This window comes from Lagenorhynchus albirostris, chromosome 16 (genome assembly GCF_949774975.1).
Source record: "Lagenorhynchus albirostris chromosome 16, mLagAlb1.1, whole genome shotgun sequence".
NCBI lineage: Eukaryota > Metazoa > Chordata > Mammalia > Artiodactyla > Delphinidae > Lagenorhynchus > Lagenorhynchus albirostris.
The window spans coordinates 74,230,642-74,247,408 of NC_083110.1; the positions used below are offsets into that span (position 1 = coordinate 74,230,642).

Consider the following 16,767-nt stretch of genomic DNA (forward strand, 5'->3'; position numbering starts at 1 on the left):
GGCCCGCGTACTGCAAAAAAAAAAAAAAAAAAAAAAAAAAAAATCATTCTGCCACCGAATCCACAGTCACAACGTTAGTGCAAACAGTACACTACAGGCATACGATTCTATTTTAAGAATCAAAGAGGTGGCGCCAAAGTTCAGTTAAGACAGAGCTCATGGGGCAGTAGTTCAGTCACCTCCTCATGGGGCAGTAGTTCAGTCACCTCCAGGGACAGATTTCTGAACTTGACTTAAGAAAACATAAGTCTAAGAGAACTAGAGTCCCTTGCTTTCCAACTAGTGGCATGAGCCTGTCTCTAAAAACAGCGTTAGATCACAGGAACAGAAGGGGCTTACGCTCTGAAGAGACCACTGCACTCGAGTCCCACCGAACGCACCAGGGCACTGCCTCCTGGGTTATTTCCAGTCACGCGGAGGAGCTCAGAGTCTTGCACCATTGGGCTTTCCTGCCCTTAGAACTAGACTCGGTGGACCCCACTGACGCACCAGGACTTGACCCTCATCAGATGGCCACTGGGAGGCCCACGGCAACCCCTGGCACAGGGACACTCCCGGAGTAGAAGACGGCACGAGGCAGAGGAGGAGACCCAAGAGCTGGCTGGGCGGGGGGGAGGGGTAAGGTTCTTCAAACTCTTTATCTACTTTCTGTTACCTGTCTCCTCAGAGGGATGCGCTTGGTCAGCTTGTGCACAGCCGGCTGGCTGCTGAAGTCCGGCTTCTTGGTCGTGTTCTTCATCCGGCACACGATGACCCCCACCACCATACAGGCGATCAAGAAGACCCCTATGCAGTAAATGGCTATCTCCAGATACTCTGGGGAAGCTGTGATCTCCTTTTCTCTTACTGGAGCTAGATTGCAGATCACACGAGAGGAACAGATAAGCAGGCCACAGAGTTAGGACACTGGACGGATGCATCCTGGCAGAACTACAGGAATCAAAAGGCGACGACCGTTCCCAAGGCAAGACGGGCTTCCCGATAACTCAGTGCTGCGGGAGGGCATGGGCTCCGGGCCAGCCGTGCACCTCTTCCAAACGAAGGTGAATAGCCAAGGGCTCCTCACTTGACCACCGGGGCCCAGGTGGTCACTATCTCTATCCTCAACGGGCCTCTGCAATCTTGCGATTGTGGTGGATTGACTGCCACCAAGTTACAAGGGGCAGGTTACGAGGTCACAGTCTGTTAGGCATTTGGGCAGAGTAAAGCAGCCAACCACAACCTCAACAAAAGGATAGTCGTCTTCCTTGATGGTCTCTGAGGCAAAGCATTTAAAGATTCTTAAATAGGAACGATGCCCACTTTTATTTCTAAAGGAATGGCCTCAGTCTTATTTGGGTAAAGCTCTTCCAAAGGAAGATGCGACAAAGTCATTGACCCAGATGAACACAGTTCCATAGGACATGAGATAAATATTCATCTAGTAGGCCGGACTGGAAAAGGTTCAAATTTCTTTATATAGTCCAGTAGGTTATTCAACTAAACAAACAAATGCATTTAATATAAAGACTGAATTGCTTATAATATAGAATCATTACGTCCATACGATAAAAAGCTTGTAACATTCCTTCATCAATAACCATTTAAATTTTTGTGTATCTTGTTATACTGATGTCACTGCAACTTTTCCCTTCAAGGGAAAATAGAGATAATGTCGCATGTGAGGATACATATCATGACTTAAGTTAGCACATTCTTATACCAAGTTCCAATAATGTCTGCTTCCTCCTTAGTGCTTAACGGTCAATCGACAAGCAGTGTATTTCCAAGTAGTGTTTTTCTCAAACTGCATTCTTAGTTAATGTGCTTGTGCTGTCAGGCAAATTGGTTACGAAGTGCCGATCAGGCACTTGCAGAATGCAGTACTGCGAGTAAAAGCAAGCTCCATACAAGAGGCATCTCATTGTCTCAGAGCAAATGTTCACAGAGCAGATTCACAACAAAAGGAAACACGAATGCAATGGCATTATTTAAAGCTTATACATTTGAAACAGAAAACTATTTGCAAGATAGTCAAAACTCTTAGCAGCACAGCACAAAACGAAATGCTCCATTTATTTTTACTGGATATAAAATAAGCATGCAGGTAGGCACCGCACTTTAAAAATAAGGAATTAATAACTGGAGTAGCACATTATGAGCTAGCAAACCATAGTCTATGCAGTTTCACAAAGGAAATGACGAAGAGACAGATGCATTAAGGAGACAGTAATTATCAAGAAAGCTTGACTAGGATAGAGATATCGGTTAAAGATTCAGACAGCAGCAATGTTTAGGCAACAGGGCTTCAGCGATGTTGATTTCTCTGTAGGGTAGAAATAACATCAAACCCAAGATGGCAAGAGCATGCTTTGCAGTAAAAGCAAACTGAGAGTCCGTTGCATTCCACCATGCAGCAAGCCACCGATCCCCAAGGTAGGTAACACACTGCTTCTGTACGCCCTACGCACGGGGGTGCTTCTCCCCGGCCACCTCAACACACACCCATCTATTTACATCTTGTTAAAAATAGAAAGCAGAACAAAAGTAATAAAAGTACTTATGGGATTTTAGCAAAATGGAATTTGACACGAGAAAAAATTACTTTGGATTTTACAAAGTAATCTCAACTTCTTCCTTAAAAGAAAGGGGGATGGGTAAATCTATACACTGACCCACTGACTCACTAAAAATATAAGATCCCTTCGGGTTTGAAGGGTGAAATTTCACTTGATCATAAATGTGAGGGTGGGATCTCATTGTGAGTGAATTTCCAAGGCAACTTTCTTATCCCTGGGGGATAATTTTTAAACATTTAAAAAACTCTTTATGCAAAGGGGAAAAGGGGCCATTTCTGAGAACAGAAGCTGTGTTAATTTTATAGCAATCAACCCAGAAGAGGGAAAAAACCATGGAGAGAAAGAGCAGTATATACCTGGCAGAACTGTCAACCATGCAGAGTGAAAGGATATCCCAATAGAATTACCCGCCAAGCACGTATATTCCCCAGCATCCTCAAAAGTTACATTCCGAATATAGAGAACCTCAATTTCTTTGTCCGTGGTATTAACACCGGCGGCCTAGAAAACAAGGAAAGCAAGAGAAAAGGCTAGACGACACAGGAATGATTGTGGAGGGGGCCATGGAACCATGAGGCGTCGCGCCGGGGGCTCCGGAGGGTACCGGCCACCGGAAGATTCCGATTTGCAGCCCATCCACAAAGCCCACAACCAAGAGAGACTGAGCGACACGGAGCAGCTCACCTCCACAGGCCCGTCACCACACTGGCTTCACCACCTAGACATACATGCATGCAATCAGAGGCATGGAAAAATCAACCCACAGAGATCCATTCTCTTGGCCTTCGCTTTGCTTTGGATATAGGGGTGATTGTCCAAAAGTATGGCCCCCAAAAGTCCAAGTTGGGTTCTGGTCCTGTTGGCTGCAGACTCCCACCTCGACAAAAGGATGGTTCTGCCTCAACTGTCGTGTCGTAAGACCGCACACCACAGATAAGCCCAAGTGGACACCTGGCACCTCCTTTCAGGCCTGTGGGAACCACCAGGGTGAAGGGAGTTTGTGCTGGTCAGCAGGCTCTGCTTACGTTTACTCCTGCGTAACCATCCTGACATACATTGCATTGAAAGAAAATGGAAGAAGGCACGATCTTGGTAGCGAAGAAACCGGACTCTGTTTTTTCTTTTCTTAATACAAACATTTGAACGTGAGTCATGACAAATCGAGAAAGGCAACCTGCTGTCTTCAACAGTGGCCAGCAGTGCATCTACTCATTCAGATGGAATATCCTTGAACTGGGAAAACAAAGTCAAGGACAGCATTCCTTAAGCATCAGTTACACAATCAAGAAAATGATGCTCTGTTGAACCGGTTATATCCTGCCAGTATTTCTTTCCAACTGCGGGGCAGAGGAGGTATGAATTCTGCTACTATGCAAATGCCACAGATTCAGCAGGCATGCCGGTGTGCGCTTACAATGGTGCTGGTGTGCAGTAATGATGGGAGACGTGCAGCCTGAACGAGATAAACCAGAAGGGACAACTTAAAAACTGGGTGGGGGTGGAAGGTAATCTTTAGAAGAAGTTAGAGCAAGCACTTTGAATATTGTGGGCATTTTTCCATGGCTGCTGGTATCATACCAGCTGCATCACCAAAGAAAGATTATGATGAATATACCAAGACCACAGAGTTATCCTATAAGCTGCCTGCAGTCTCCCAAAGCACCAAGTCTTTTCAGCTTCTATATCCAGCCTTCTTTAAAACAAAAACAAAAACAAAAACAAAAAAAAAACGTTGTTACCTTGCTGTTTTGGCAGGACAGTGAGCCAGGCAGACTGGTTGGCCTGCCCTATATAATTGGAGACCTTACAAATATACTCCCCAGCATCCGCCTCAGTCACATTGAACAGAGCCAGCACTTCTGCATTGGAACTATTTATCCCCGAGTGCTGGAACAGACATAGGAGAACAATATAATGGCCAACCAGGAAGGACTTCACACTACCTAGGGGCCCACCACCAACACACCACAGAAAAACAACCTCCATCTCATCTAAACAGCAACATCAAGGGGCTGTGGGTTTAGAAGGAAGAAAACAAGTCAACTAGTGGACAGCAGAAGTGACCCAGTGGAGAGGGGAGGAAGGGTGTGATCAATCCCCTTGCAGAACGGGTCCACAGCTCCCCAGGCTGGTCATCTCTTTCCAGCTTTTTGGATCCTTGGTGTTCTCAGCTGGAGAGAACACTTCACTGGTTTAATGTTCTGAGTTGAGCTTCCTATGGTCCTACTAGAAGACTGTTCTTTTTTTGGGGGGGGGTGGGGTACGCGGGGCTCTCACTGCCGTGGCCTCTCCTGTTGCGGAGCACAGGCTCCGGACGCGCAGGCTCAGAGGCCATGGCTCACGGGCCCAGCCGCTCCGCGGCATGTGGGATCTTCCCGGACCGGGGCACGAACCCGTGTCCCCTGCATCGGCAGGTGGACTCTCAACCACTGCGCCACCAGGGAAGCCCTGGGAGACTGTTCTTTTAAAGGACATTCTCTATGAGCAGCTCAACGTGGGAGACGTGGCAGGCAGTGCACTCAGAGCATCTGTACAGACTTAACTGCTGCTTGCTATCACCATCCTGAAGAGCAAGACAGATCTACGAAATAAAGAGGCTGGTGCTATTAAAACAAGGTCTTGCAAGGAACCAAATAAGGACTACAAGGGGAAAGAAAGTTTCCTTGTTCAGCATTACATGAGTGCAGGAATACCTTCTCAAGCTTATCACTAAACCACGTGTGAATGAATTTCAAAGGTTAAGGGGTCTCTCTTAAAAGGAAAATCTAAATTGTTTCTAAAAGGTGGCTACTAAAATGTGATCCTAACGTAGTATTAAGGGATATTAAGAGAAGACAACATCAGTGTAACAATAAACGTTGGTACAACGCCTCGAGTTTACAAAGCTCTTTCCAGCTACTTCATCCCATTAACTCCGCGTAACGCCCTGTAGGGGAGATATTACCACTTCTATAGATGTGCAGCTAAGCCTAAATGTCCCATCTAAGACCTCAGGGCCGATAAAGAGCTCAACTATTCTGACTCCAGCTTTGGCAGTCCTCCCGCTACCCCCTGGCTCCCTTCTGAGGCGTTATCAGCAAGCCTAAGGATCTGCTAATTCTTAAACACACCCTGTGCTGAACACGTAAGAGAGTCGTCTTCTCTCAAATCCAACGGGAAGCCAAAGAACCTGTGGCCAAACCCATCAGGGAGACCCCGGCCGTGGGCGTCTTTGGATTCAGAACGTGCTCACCTTCAGAACCTTGAGGTAGGGCAGCCCGTCGGGCCCGTATTTACTGCCATTCTTCTCCACGTGTTTGATCCACTGGATGTGGGGCTGGGCGTCGCTGTACACTTTGCAGACAAACTCCACGTCGCCTCCGACCACGGCGGAGGCGTTTGCTGGTAGTCCGGCCTGGAGGATGGGCCGGTGTGGCGATCGCTCTGGGGGAGAGAGGGGTGGAAGGGGGAGCAGGGCCAGGACGGGGGGGAGAGACGAACAAATAAGTTGTGTTGTCCAGAAGGCTGACCGTGAACTCAAGCCAAAAAGGCCTCGAGCCTGCTGGCTGACTCCTTTGAAATAACACCACAGCCCGACACAGAACAAAAACGACTTCAAAGGAGACGGCTGGAGCGCGACCCTTGTGAAAGGAGTACTTATTTAGAAAACTGAGAGAAGAACTTACTACATCATGAGTCACTGGACGTCCGTGGCCACCTGACGAACAAGGGATGAGATTTTATTCTGACAATCTAAAAGACAAATGGCGGGGAAAGAGCGCCTCTTCTCTCATCCCACTGGGGACACCATCAGAAGCTCACCTTGGTCGTCAGCTTACCAAATCCCAGGGAAGCGACAAGACTAACTTTAAGGTCGCCCTGAATTCCAAAATGGTGCCTATAGGCAGTGTCTCCCCGTGCATTTCTAAGATGCTCTGAGAAGACGCCCATCCATTGTTTCAAAAAGAAAATAAACTAAAAGCTAAGGCCCAAAGCTCTGAACAAATGGTTTCGTTTCTTTGCTGTGGCATTCACTCCATTCGGTCATTCTTTGTCCCATGCCCCCATTCACCTCCTCCATAAGTAGTTAAGTGTCACTGTGCGTCCCATGCTAGATGCACAGACAGACATTCCTCAGCTTATTCAGACGTGGCACCGAAAGAACAGAAAGCGACACCGGTTCCCAAACCCTGGCCATGTCTCAGGCTGTCTTAAAGGAGGCCCCATAGAGAAGAAGCCAGCAATGACTTCCCACCCTCCCTCACCTGCCTCAGTCTCTAGGGAAACTCTCCGGTTCAGAGGCGGTCTCTGCAGAAACCCTGGAGAGGCACCCACACCAAGGTACAGGAGCAAACACACACCAGGCTCCTCAAGAATCAGGTAACAGACCAGCCTGTGTGTGATCCTGTCCACAGAGGCACCACAATCACAACTGGACTGGAACCTTCCTGCACAGCAGCTCGGTCAAGAGCCACACACCCAATCATCCGTCCATTCACAAATATCACCCCATCCCCACCTACCTGTACGCACGGGCCACCGCCCACTTCCCTCTCCGCACTGTGGGTACCATTGCCTTCACCCTCCAGCCTAAAACACCACCAAGGAAAATGAGGACAGGCCAACAGGCCCAACACAGCAAGGATGTCTCTATGCTGCGCCTAAGTATCCCCGCGCACTGGGCGGGAAACAGCCAATCGGCACGATGGCTACCTAAGCCTTTCTATATCTGGGCTTTCAGATTAAAATGTCATTTAGTGGAATGTGTTGGACAAGAGCCAGACCATGCGCAAATTGATTTTACTGCAATAAGCCTGTTGCTGGTTGTAAAAACTTAAAAAAAAAAAAAAAAGGAAGGAAGGGAGGGAGGGAGGGAGGGAGGGAGGGAGGGGGAGGGGAGGGGGAGGGGGGAGGAGGGAGGGAAATCGAAAAAAGAAAAAGTGCTGGCAATTACTCTGAGCACATTTCATTCCAGAATCTCCCATCACTTCACAGACACCTATATTTTTACATTAAAAAGATAAAGATTTCAGATCCCCAAAGAAGTCATTCATTTTTCACAGTATCACCCGCACAGGCTAAGCAAAGAGCCCAGAAGTCGAGTCTCCTAGTTTTTGTGGGCAGAAAATGTCAAAGCCGGGGTCCTTTCAAGCATCACTAGAAACACTCACTGCTTGCCTGAGACACCATCCTAGCGATGGGCCACTGCGAGTCTCCTGGTCCAGCCGGGCGGCCAGCTGGATGCTACAGGGACCTGCCAGCAGCTGGCAGGGACAGAGCTCTGGTTCAACCCCGGCTCGCCCCATCCACGTGAGAAGAACAGAATTAAGTCCACACACACTCTCCCCACCAGGCCTCCTCCCAAGAGATTTAAGCCCAAGGTGCACTGCCCTCCGGGCTGGACACGGCCAGCCAAGTTCACAAAATAGGCACCTTTGCACCTATCAAATATTGAGGTAGTTTACGCCTTTCCACAGAGAAGTGAATGTCAGGTATCGGTTCATTCTCTGGCTCAGTTTTCCAGTTTTGCGTGCATGTGTTTGCATGTTCAGAGATAAACATTTACAGTGAACCTAAATATTTATTCTCAGAAACAAAGGTACTATAAAATCTTAAATGTCATAAGCCAGATCAACTGAATTTCAAACCAAGTCCTCTTTCTTAAACATGCTTGTTTCTCATAAATCGTTTCACAAGCAAACACTGTGCATGTAATACCAAATAACGATGCCCATGAACAATGAGGTCTTTCATATGGCACGACAGCTCCAGCCTGCGCCAGCCTTCAGCGGAGAACGTCGTCACTGGGGCAACACTGGCAGGGCCCACGACGGAGCTGCAGTCTTGTTTTACTTGTGGTCAGCGTGCTGCTGCGCTCTGGTTATTAAGTTATTCCATTGCTATCCGGACTATGTTCACCAAAAAAAAAAAAAAAAAAAAAAACCACCACCTTTGCAATGGTTTCATGTTATTGCATTTGCAAATTACAGCGTACCAAATGTTACCGCTTACAGTCTTGAATTCATCCTTTCAAGTTTTCTCACCTTATTCAAAATAACCTCTTAGCCACCCCAACTCCCCCTCAGCCCTTTCTCACTTTGGGTACAAAAACTGCAAGCTGGATCGCTCTGTAACCGAAACCTTACACCGCCTTCCAAAACTTATTACAGCTGCCTTCAGTATAAAATGAAACCTTAGAGAATGTTATTTAAAATGTTTTTAAAAAGTCAGTAGGCCTCATGTTTCGTTTCTCCACATCAGGCTTTGATTTCCTTTGCAACCTTATTCTCTGCCCTTAAACAAGTCGGAGAATGAGGCCTGAAACATCTTGGAAAAGGTCCCTGGGTGCCCGCATCTGCCGAGCACGGCGCTCCCCTTTCTCAGATCCTTCAGTGATCACTCTTCCTTGTGTCCATCAGACCCTTAAGAACAGGAATCGTTAGCGAGGGGATGACAGCGTTTGGACTCCCGTTCTAACTTCTGAAAAGCTGGGGTGAAAGCAGGGTGCAGATGGCAGCTAGGAGAACAGGCTGGGTGGCAGCCCCCAGGAAGCGGGCAGCCCCTCCGAGGCCCGGCCCAGCAGGCACTTGGGAAGCACCCCGGGGACAGGGCAGTGACGGTGGGCACGAAGACCCTCCAACAGCGAATGTGTGCTCCTCGGCCCTGGGCCACACCAAAGCCCTTGGGTCTGCAACTCTTTGGGGCAGCAAGCTGACAGCAAAAGAAGAATTAGTCAGTGAATCATCTCTGGATGAGAGAATAAAACCCAGAGCTGGCCCATCTCTTGTTCTTCTGCGATAACAAAAGTCACATCTTCTCCGCCAGGAAGGATTTCGTTTTAGGCAAGGGTCTCTTACAGCATGCTCAACTCTCAGATATTATAGCAAATAGATTTTTCTCTTTACCGGGGGAGTGAAATACATATACAGAAAAGCTGATGAGCACCTCACCTGTGTTTTTACTGAAATGTTTAAAAATACATATTCTGCGTTCAGCAGGTCGCAGGGGCCAGTTCATGGGCCCAAAAGAGGATGAGAACTCTTAACAATAGAGATTCTAAGGTCCCTGCGTGAGCTCCAAATTAAGACAGAATGGAAGGCAGTCCAAAGGGCGTGGCTGCAGCCAATGGACAGTTGGCTGCCCTGCTGGAATGAGGTTCTACCAAATAAATGTGTAGTAAACACAGCCCGGAGTGCTTTAAAAAACACATTCTCTCCCCCGCATTCTCCCTCACTCCCTTTTGTCAAGTGCTCCAAATGAGTCCACTTTACCGAACCAGAAGGCCCAGCTGCTAAGAGTCTAAACATCGGACGGCCTGTCTCAAAATCCTGCTCTGGAGCTACGACCAGGAAAGCAGGAAGAACACAGCCTGCTTCATTCCAAGGGCTAATTATTGAGAAAGAGAGAGAAAATACCTGAGTGACAAAGAATAAATCTTTGTTAATTGACCATTTGAAACTTTATAACATGCCCATCCTCTCCTGGACATAATAATACGTTTGCTCATAAGAGATCTACAACTTTTGCTCTGACATAGCAAAGGCCATAAAAAATGTCCACCGGGCAGAGGGGCCTCCTGTACGGACTCAGTAAATACGCATCCCGGGGATCAGAAGGAGAACCAGCTTCTTAAATCACACCCTATAAATTCATCAAGCCCGGAGTCACTGGTTTCCCAGCACACACTGGTCTTGTAAGCATCCCTCCCCAAAGTTCAGCAGCGCTTGCAGCAAAGAACCATTTCAAAACCCCGCTCTCTGGCAGCAAAACACCAAAAGACTCCAATCACACCGCCTGCCCAGGACTGATCTGGAAACAGAAAGTCTCCTCCCGGGGCGCCCCTTCATTTAAGGAACGTGAAGAACCCTGCCTTCCCTGTCTTTAAATTAAAATCAAAATTTAATTACCTTTCCTCTAAAACGGCAGTTTCTTAGCAACTCCAAGGGGCTGAATAAGGAAAGAACATTCTGCGATTTAGAGAACAAGTGAAAACAACTGAGAATTCTTGTTTCTAAAGCCCAGCCTCCCTTTTTTCTCAAGAGGAGGCGGTGGTGGCTTTTGTTGCATAAAAAAACCGCACTCAACCAGTTAGCATGAGGCATGGTTATTAGGGGAGCCGATCAAAGGCCTCTGAAGTTTGAGGAGCCCAAAAACCTGCTAAAGCCCTCATGCTAATTACAATTAGTAGAATGAGTTCATTGTCTTGTCAAGACTGTGCCAAATGCCCTCAAACCAGACAGGCTACATCTAGCTGGGCTCTGAGTTTTGTTTTCCCTGAGCTTCCTCCAGCCTCTAGACACTGGCACAAAAGAAGGTCAGAACCAAAGGTGATCTGGAGGAAAAGGGACAGTTAGGACACAGGATGAGAAGGTGTGCCGCAGGAGTACGCATTTCTTTCTTTCTCAGAAAGAATCCAAGTATGCGTAACCAGTATTTTGCTTGCCACCTTCTACAACAGGCTGGGGATGCTGGGTACCTGGAATTACTTTAAAAAAACAAAGGGGGGGGTGGGAAATGCATTTTGGTAGAAAGTGACTGGTTTGCCGCTCTTTCTCCAACCTGCACGTCGCCTCGTTTTCCTCCTGCTTGGACATCTGACTCTGGAAGGTCTTGAGGAACTGGGCTGGGGATCCATCTTCCTCTAAAACATACATGTTTCTCGGCGGAGAGAGCCAAGTCTGGGGAGCAAAAGCTGGTTTGGGAAAAGCCAAAGTGTTCTCCCTCCGGCACTGAGGTTCCTCAGTGACTTATGGAGGCTGCACCATGTGAAATGCTAGAAGCAAAACACCACTAATTCCTTTGTGTTTGCTCGATGAGGTGGAGACGCAGGGTGAAGTGCTGGCTGAGGCCGGAGGGCCTGGGAAGCCCAAAGCAGGCGGAGGCGCAGTGCCTTCCTTAATTAATGTCATAGACGGTATTATTTGGCTGGGAGTTGAGTGGCTTCTACCAGCTGGGTGTCAATTTAGGTCTTCTTGGGCAAATTACAGGAGCAGGGCCGTGTGCTATTTACACCCCAAATGTTTACGATACCCTGATCTCTGTGCCTTCGAAAAGTTAAACTGGAACTGAAGACTCTTTGGCAGCCACCAAGGTATGCCAATTTTAGGTTCAAAAATGCCCTTCTTTTTGTTAAAAGGACGCATAGCTTTGGGATGATGAAGAAGTTCTGGGAGCGAGAGCGGTGATGGTTACACAGCAATTGTACTTAATGCCCCTGAACTGCGCACTTACACGTGGTTAAAATGGTACATTTTATGTTATGTGTATTTTACCACAACTGAAAAAAAAGAGAGAGAGAGAGAGACATGCCAAAGGTGACAATATCACAGAGTAAGATATAGTCCTAGGATCACGGAAAAGCTGCCTTCTCAATTAGTTTAGCATGTTTATCTTGTCCCATTGACTAAATGAAGGCTTTTCTCTCTTCTGACGCAAAGACTCTGCACAAGGTCCCCCACCACCACCCCGTATTGTGCTTGGTTTTCACGCTGATGCGAAACTCAGACATCAGTCTCCCCAGGCTCCCTCCTGAGGAGCTGGGGTAAACACAGCTGAGAGCAGTCACGCTGGGGAGCTCCATCACGGAGCCTCAGCACCCCGCCACTTGCCATAGCGGGCGCAACATCTTTCAGGAATGCAAGATTATCAGCTGTTGTGTGCAGAGCTGGGTTCCCTTCATGGGAAGAGTATGCTAGAAACAATAAAAAAAGAAGAGAGAAAAAAAGAAAAGTCCAGGAATTAAACATACCCTCTTGTTACACAGGCAGAACTCTGATTTAGAATATCTTTTCTCAAATGATCTGCAAAGAAGCTAAAAACCAAACCATGGAGGAGTCCCAAAGACAGCAGCGATCAGAATGAAGCTGTTTAGGATGAAAATGTCGACATCAAAAAAGATCCAGAAATAGGTCCTAGAAAAATATTCACCCAGGTGCCCAACAAATAGGTGTATGCAGAGCTTGTCAACGGAGCCTCTCTGGTAACTGGAAACTAGAAGATGAACACAAGTTAAATATCTAGCAAAAGGGGGATGATTAAATAAATTCTACTCTGTTCACAACAGACAGCACACAGGCCACTAGGAAGAATGAAGCAAAGAGATATGTACAGACATGGAGAGATGTCCACGGTAATAGTGTTGACAGTTTCATCAACTTTCACCATTAAAAAACCTTACTTCTACAGGAAGTCCAGAAAAATCTATCATGCTAATCTCTCAGATGCCTTACTTTGCTCCTGGGGCGTGTCAAGCAGAAGCAAAAGCTTTTAGCCCATCTGAGCAAACAAGAAATGCCTCCCTTTGGTAACGAACCATAGGAGAAGTGGAACAATAAAACCTCATTTGTTTTCTTAGAGGCAAACTCAGACCCTGAAAATAAAAGTGATTCTAGATAATTCCTTGCTATAAGCATCATCTAAAGAGAAGTTTCAAAATAGTCACCCAGATCACAAAAGGCTCCAATATGAATTCTACGTCTCTTCTCACCATCCAAGGCAAATGGGAGGCCTCAGGCCAGCCTGCAACCCTGCCCACTGCCCACCCATCACTCAGCGATGGTTCACACACAAGATGGTTTTGTTTCTTTTGGCCAAAATGTAAAATTTAAAGGACTAAATGCTTCATTTCTCAGTCTCAGTCCAGAGTGTATACGGAACCAAATAAAACGAGGAATTCCTTTTTCAAAAAAAGCACAACTTCCAAAAGATTCCTCCCAAATAATATGCAATGCCTATCTTAAAAAAAGAGCACTTTCAGGCTGAGATGATAAAGAATATGCCTGGGGCACCACCTGACCTGTGATGTGCGCATTTATTGGGGATGGACAGAATTCCTACAGGCCTTGTTTGAGAGAATTCTCTAAGGGGGAGGCTCCAGGAGAAAGAAAGTCAAAGGAGAAGTTCTATCAAGATCCAGGAATCTCCGTCCCTATTTATCATCTTCTCACTGCGGCAGTTTGGGGTCTTTTGCACTGTGAGCTGAGAACCCCAAGAGGCCAAAGCACGTGTTTCATTCAACCAATTGTCCCAAACACCCTCTAGGCCAAGCACGAGATGCCCCATAGATAGAGGATTAATCATTACAGTACAATCAATAACGACAATCCCTGTAGAATGCTCTGCTCTATCTTTTCCCTCTAAACCAAGGCACTGATGTCCTCGTCTCCTCATCTCTCTCTTCTCAGAAGGAGAAACAGAAAAACTTTCCCAGAGAAACACTAACATCCTCCCCTCAGCCATCTCTTCCCCACTTCCAACCCGACTCTGACCTCATTATGGTGAAACTCTAAATGCTGCCTCTCCAACTCAAACCTGCTCTTGAACTTGGGAACACACCCCCGTTACAATAGGTCGTTTCTGCCCTACCTTCTCCTGACTGTGAAAATAAACCAAACACAAGGCCTGAATGTAACAGCAGGGTGTTCTAAGGGAGGGAGACTCCATAAAAGCACTCTGGTGGAAGTATTATTTAAAAGGGGAAGAGTTTGTTGGCATTTCTACACTCATCTTAATGAGAGTCGGCATAATACGTCTCAACTGGGGTCTTTTGTGAAAAAAGGTGACCAGTAATTGAAGCTGTATATATACGTTTAGAGAGGAACTCGGAAGATTCCTTGCATTAGGATTTGCCATATGTTAAGAACCACATACCCCCAAATAGAAGTAACTCAGGCTGTTCTTCTATTATTTCAATTCAGCACATACTGATCAAAAGCCTGCTAAGTTCTAGCTCAAATCGCTGGGCGCTCTGACTGCCATGGATGAATCTACATCTTCACGCCATGCTTACTTGCCCAGAGGCTAGTAGCAACAAGCTTTCTCTCTGCCCTCTGCGCCCACCTGAATTATTTCCAGCTACGACGAAGAGACCCTCTTACAAAATGCTGTAAGTCGTTCACTTGTCTGTAACACTTCTACATCCTCTTCGCCCACACCATAGACTCAACGCCAAAGATCAGACAAGAGCTCAAGTATCAGCCCTCACCCCAGTCACCGCAGTCAGGCCCACGGCCAGAATCCAAAACAATCAATAAGGCTTCCTTCCTCAGCTATGGAGCAGAGGGCAACTGACGGCTTGCAGAGAACATGGCAAATGTGCTGAGACGGCAGTTCTCACAGGGTCCCATCCAGGCCAGCGTGTGCCTGCTCCAGCCCCAGGAGCTGGCGCCCACGGGCATCACCTGCCCTCAATGCCCAGAAGGAGTAACTCTGAGCTGGCATCAGTCCTGCAGGACAGCGCTTTCCGCTCAGTACCTTCGGCGCTGATGTAGCCACCCACTGGCCAGCTTTTGCCCCTGGAATACCTGTTGTGAAATAGGTATGAAAAGCCACTCTGTAGCAACCAAAAGGCTCGTTAAACAGTAGCTACCAAAGGAAGTTTTGAAATCTGCGTCCTGAAGGAAAGGAGAGGACCAACCACTCCTTAGGCAGGGCTGAGCTGAGTGTACATGTCTCAGCTGAGAGCTATGAAAGGAGGTGTGGGACCCCCTAATGACAGGACTAGACATCACCAGTGGGTCCCATTATTTAAAAGCACCGCCCTCCTACCAAAGCATGCCATCCCCCATTTTACAGATGAGAAAACTGAGGTTCAGAAGTTCCATGACTTCCCAGGCCACAAAGCTAGCAAAGGATGGAAACAGGATTTGAACCACTCACCCACGTAATTCCCACCAGTACCTGCAGAGGTGCTCAGGTGTCCCCCCGAGGGTTGATGCTGGAGCAACGGTTAGGACGAGGGAGGCAGTATTGGCTGATGGAGCCACAAAAGCAGCAGGACTTGGCCTCCTACACAACTGCCGCTACAGCCCCACCATTCCACGTCCACTTTAACAAGCCCACTTAGGAAGGCGTCGCTGTGGCCTGTGCCTGGCATGGCCCCTCCATCCATCCGCTCTCAGCTGAGGGGCTTGCTGCCCTCCTCCAGCTAGATTTCACAACGTCAAGCCGGCACGCAGAACCAGTATCAGGATAAACACCAAGTCTTGAACTCAGAGCAAGAAATGGAAGAGAATTCATTGGCATCAAAATCATGAATATGGAAAATCAAACGAGGTCTGGCCAGGAAGCTTCTAGGTCAAGATGCTTCAGGTTGAGAATCCCAAGGGGCTCTGTGGAGCTGAGGCCTGGCGAGTGCCAGGGAAATGCACAAGAGCTCCAAGTTGGAAGGTGAGGGTCAGGTGTCCAATGCGTTCACGGTACTGGGTAGTTTCATGCCACCTGCACTGCAGCCACCCCCTTCACTCAGAGAAACAGAGGCAGTGTCGGGAGCCGTGATGGGACAGAAACTGGGACAGAGGAGGGTCTTCCATAAGGAGCAAGTGGCTGGGAACGGTCCTAATAAACCAACCAGTTAATTAATGAACTAGACCACCATTTCTTCATTGACTGAACACTACTTTGTTCCAACCTGACACCTCCCACCAAAAAGAAAGGTCCGCTGCACTGCAGAAGTGTGGTTTCGGGGGCTCTGACTTGCCTCAGTCCCCTCCCTAGGGCTCAGGGATCACACTGGGTCCTCTGTCTTCCCAGGACGGGACTGCCCCAAGCAATAAACGATTGACACCACCTCTCCCACTGGACGGGCTGCCGAGCGCTCAACGCCAGCCCCTTAGTCAGGCCTATGGGTCAGCGCCCGCAATAACAGCCTTCACTCCTCCCCGACACACACCTGGGGGGTGGCAGTCAGCACTGGCACGGACTCCTTCTTGCTTTCGGGCTGAGTCCCATCACGTCTGAAGCCGGGTTACAGCAGATTGATGTCAAGGGCCAGTGGACAGCACTGTCCCTGTCTGCCGCCGAACGAGTCAGCACTGGCGGAGGGGCCTGGGTGATCCCCTCACAGCCAGAAGGGACTCCTGGCCCCGATCGGCTCCCAACCAGCCTCCGAGACACCGTGTGCTGCTTATAGCTCTTGCCCCGGGAGGACAAATTTCTGGAAAGTAGACTGTAGAGGAGTAGGCAAGGCTGGCCTCTGCAAATCCAGAGGCCCCGTATCCACCTCTGCTGCTCTGCTGCCCCCCAGAATACCCGATGCCAGGTGAAAAGCTCACAAGTTATCTGATGGTCTCTGGGAATGCAGAACTGGACATCGAAAGGAGGCAGAGTTCACAATTCCAAGCCAAAGAAAGGGTCTATATGAGTCAGAAGGAGCAACTGGTCTTCTGAATACTTCCATCTCTCTCTCTCACATTTTGGGGTTTTCTGGAAACAAAGAGCTGCACATGGGGTT

The 16,767-nt window shown here is 47.9% G+C and overlaps 1 protein-coding gene across 8 annotated transcripts in view; it reads right to left on the reverse strand.

Annotated features, from left to right (window-relative positions):
• FGFR2 (fibroblast growth factor receptor 2) overlaps positions 1-16,767 on the reverse strand; it is a 190,977-nt gene that overhangs the window by 79,258 nt on the left and 94,952 nt on the right. For all 8 annotated transcript variants that reach the window (XM_060125350.1, XM_060125351.1, XM_060125347.1 and 5 more), the window contains 3 exons: positions 5,791-5,981; positions 4,298-4,445; positions 656-852 (listed from right to left, as the gene is read on the reverse strand). In XM_060125350.1, the coding sequence (XP_059981333.1) occupies positions 656-852; positions 4,298-4,445; positions 5,791-5,981 (536 nt within the window). The remainder of the gene's footprint in view (positions 1-655; positions 853-4,297; positions 4,446-5,790; positions 5,982-16,767) is intronic.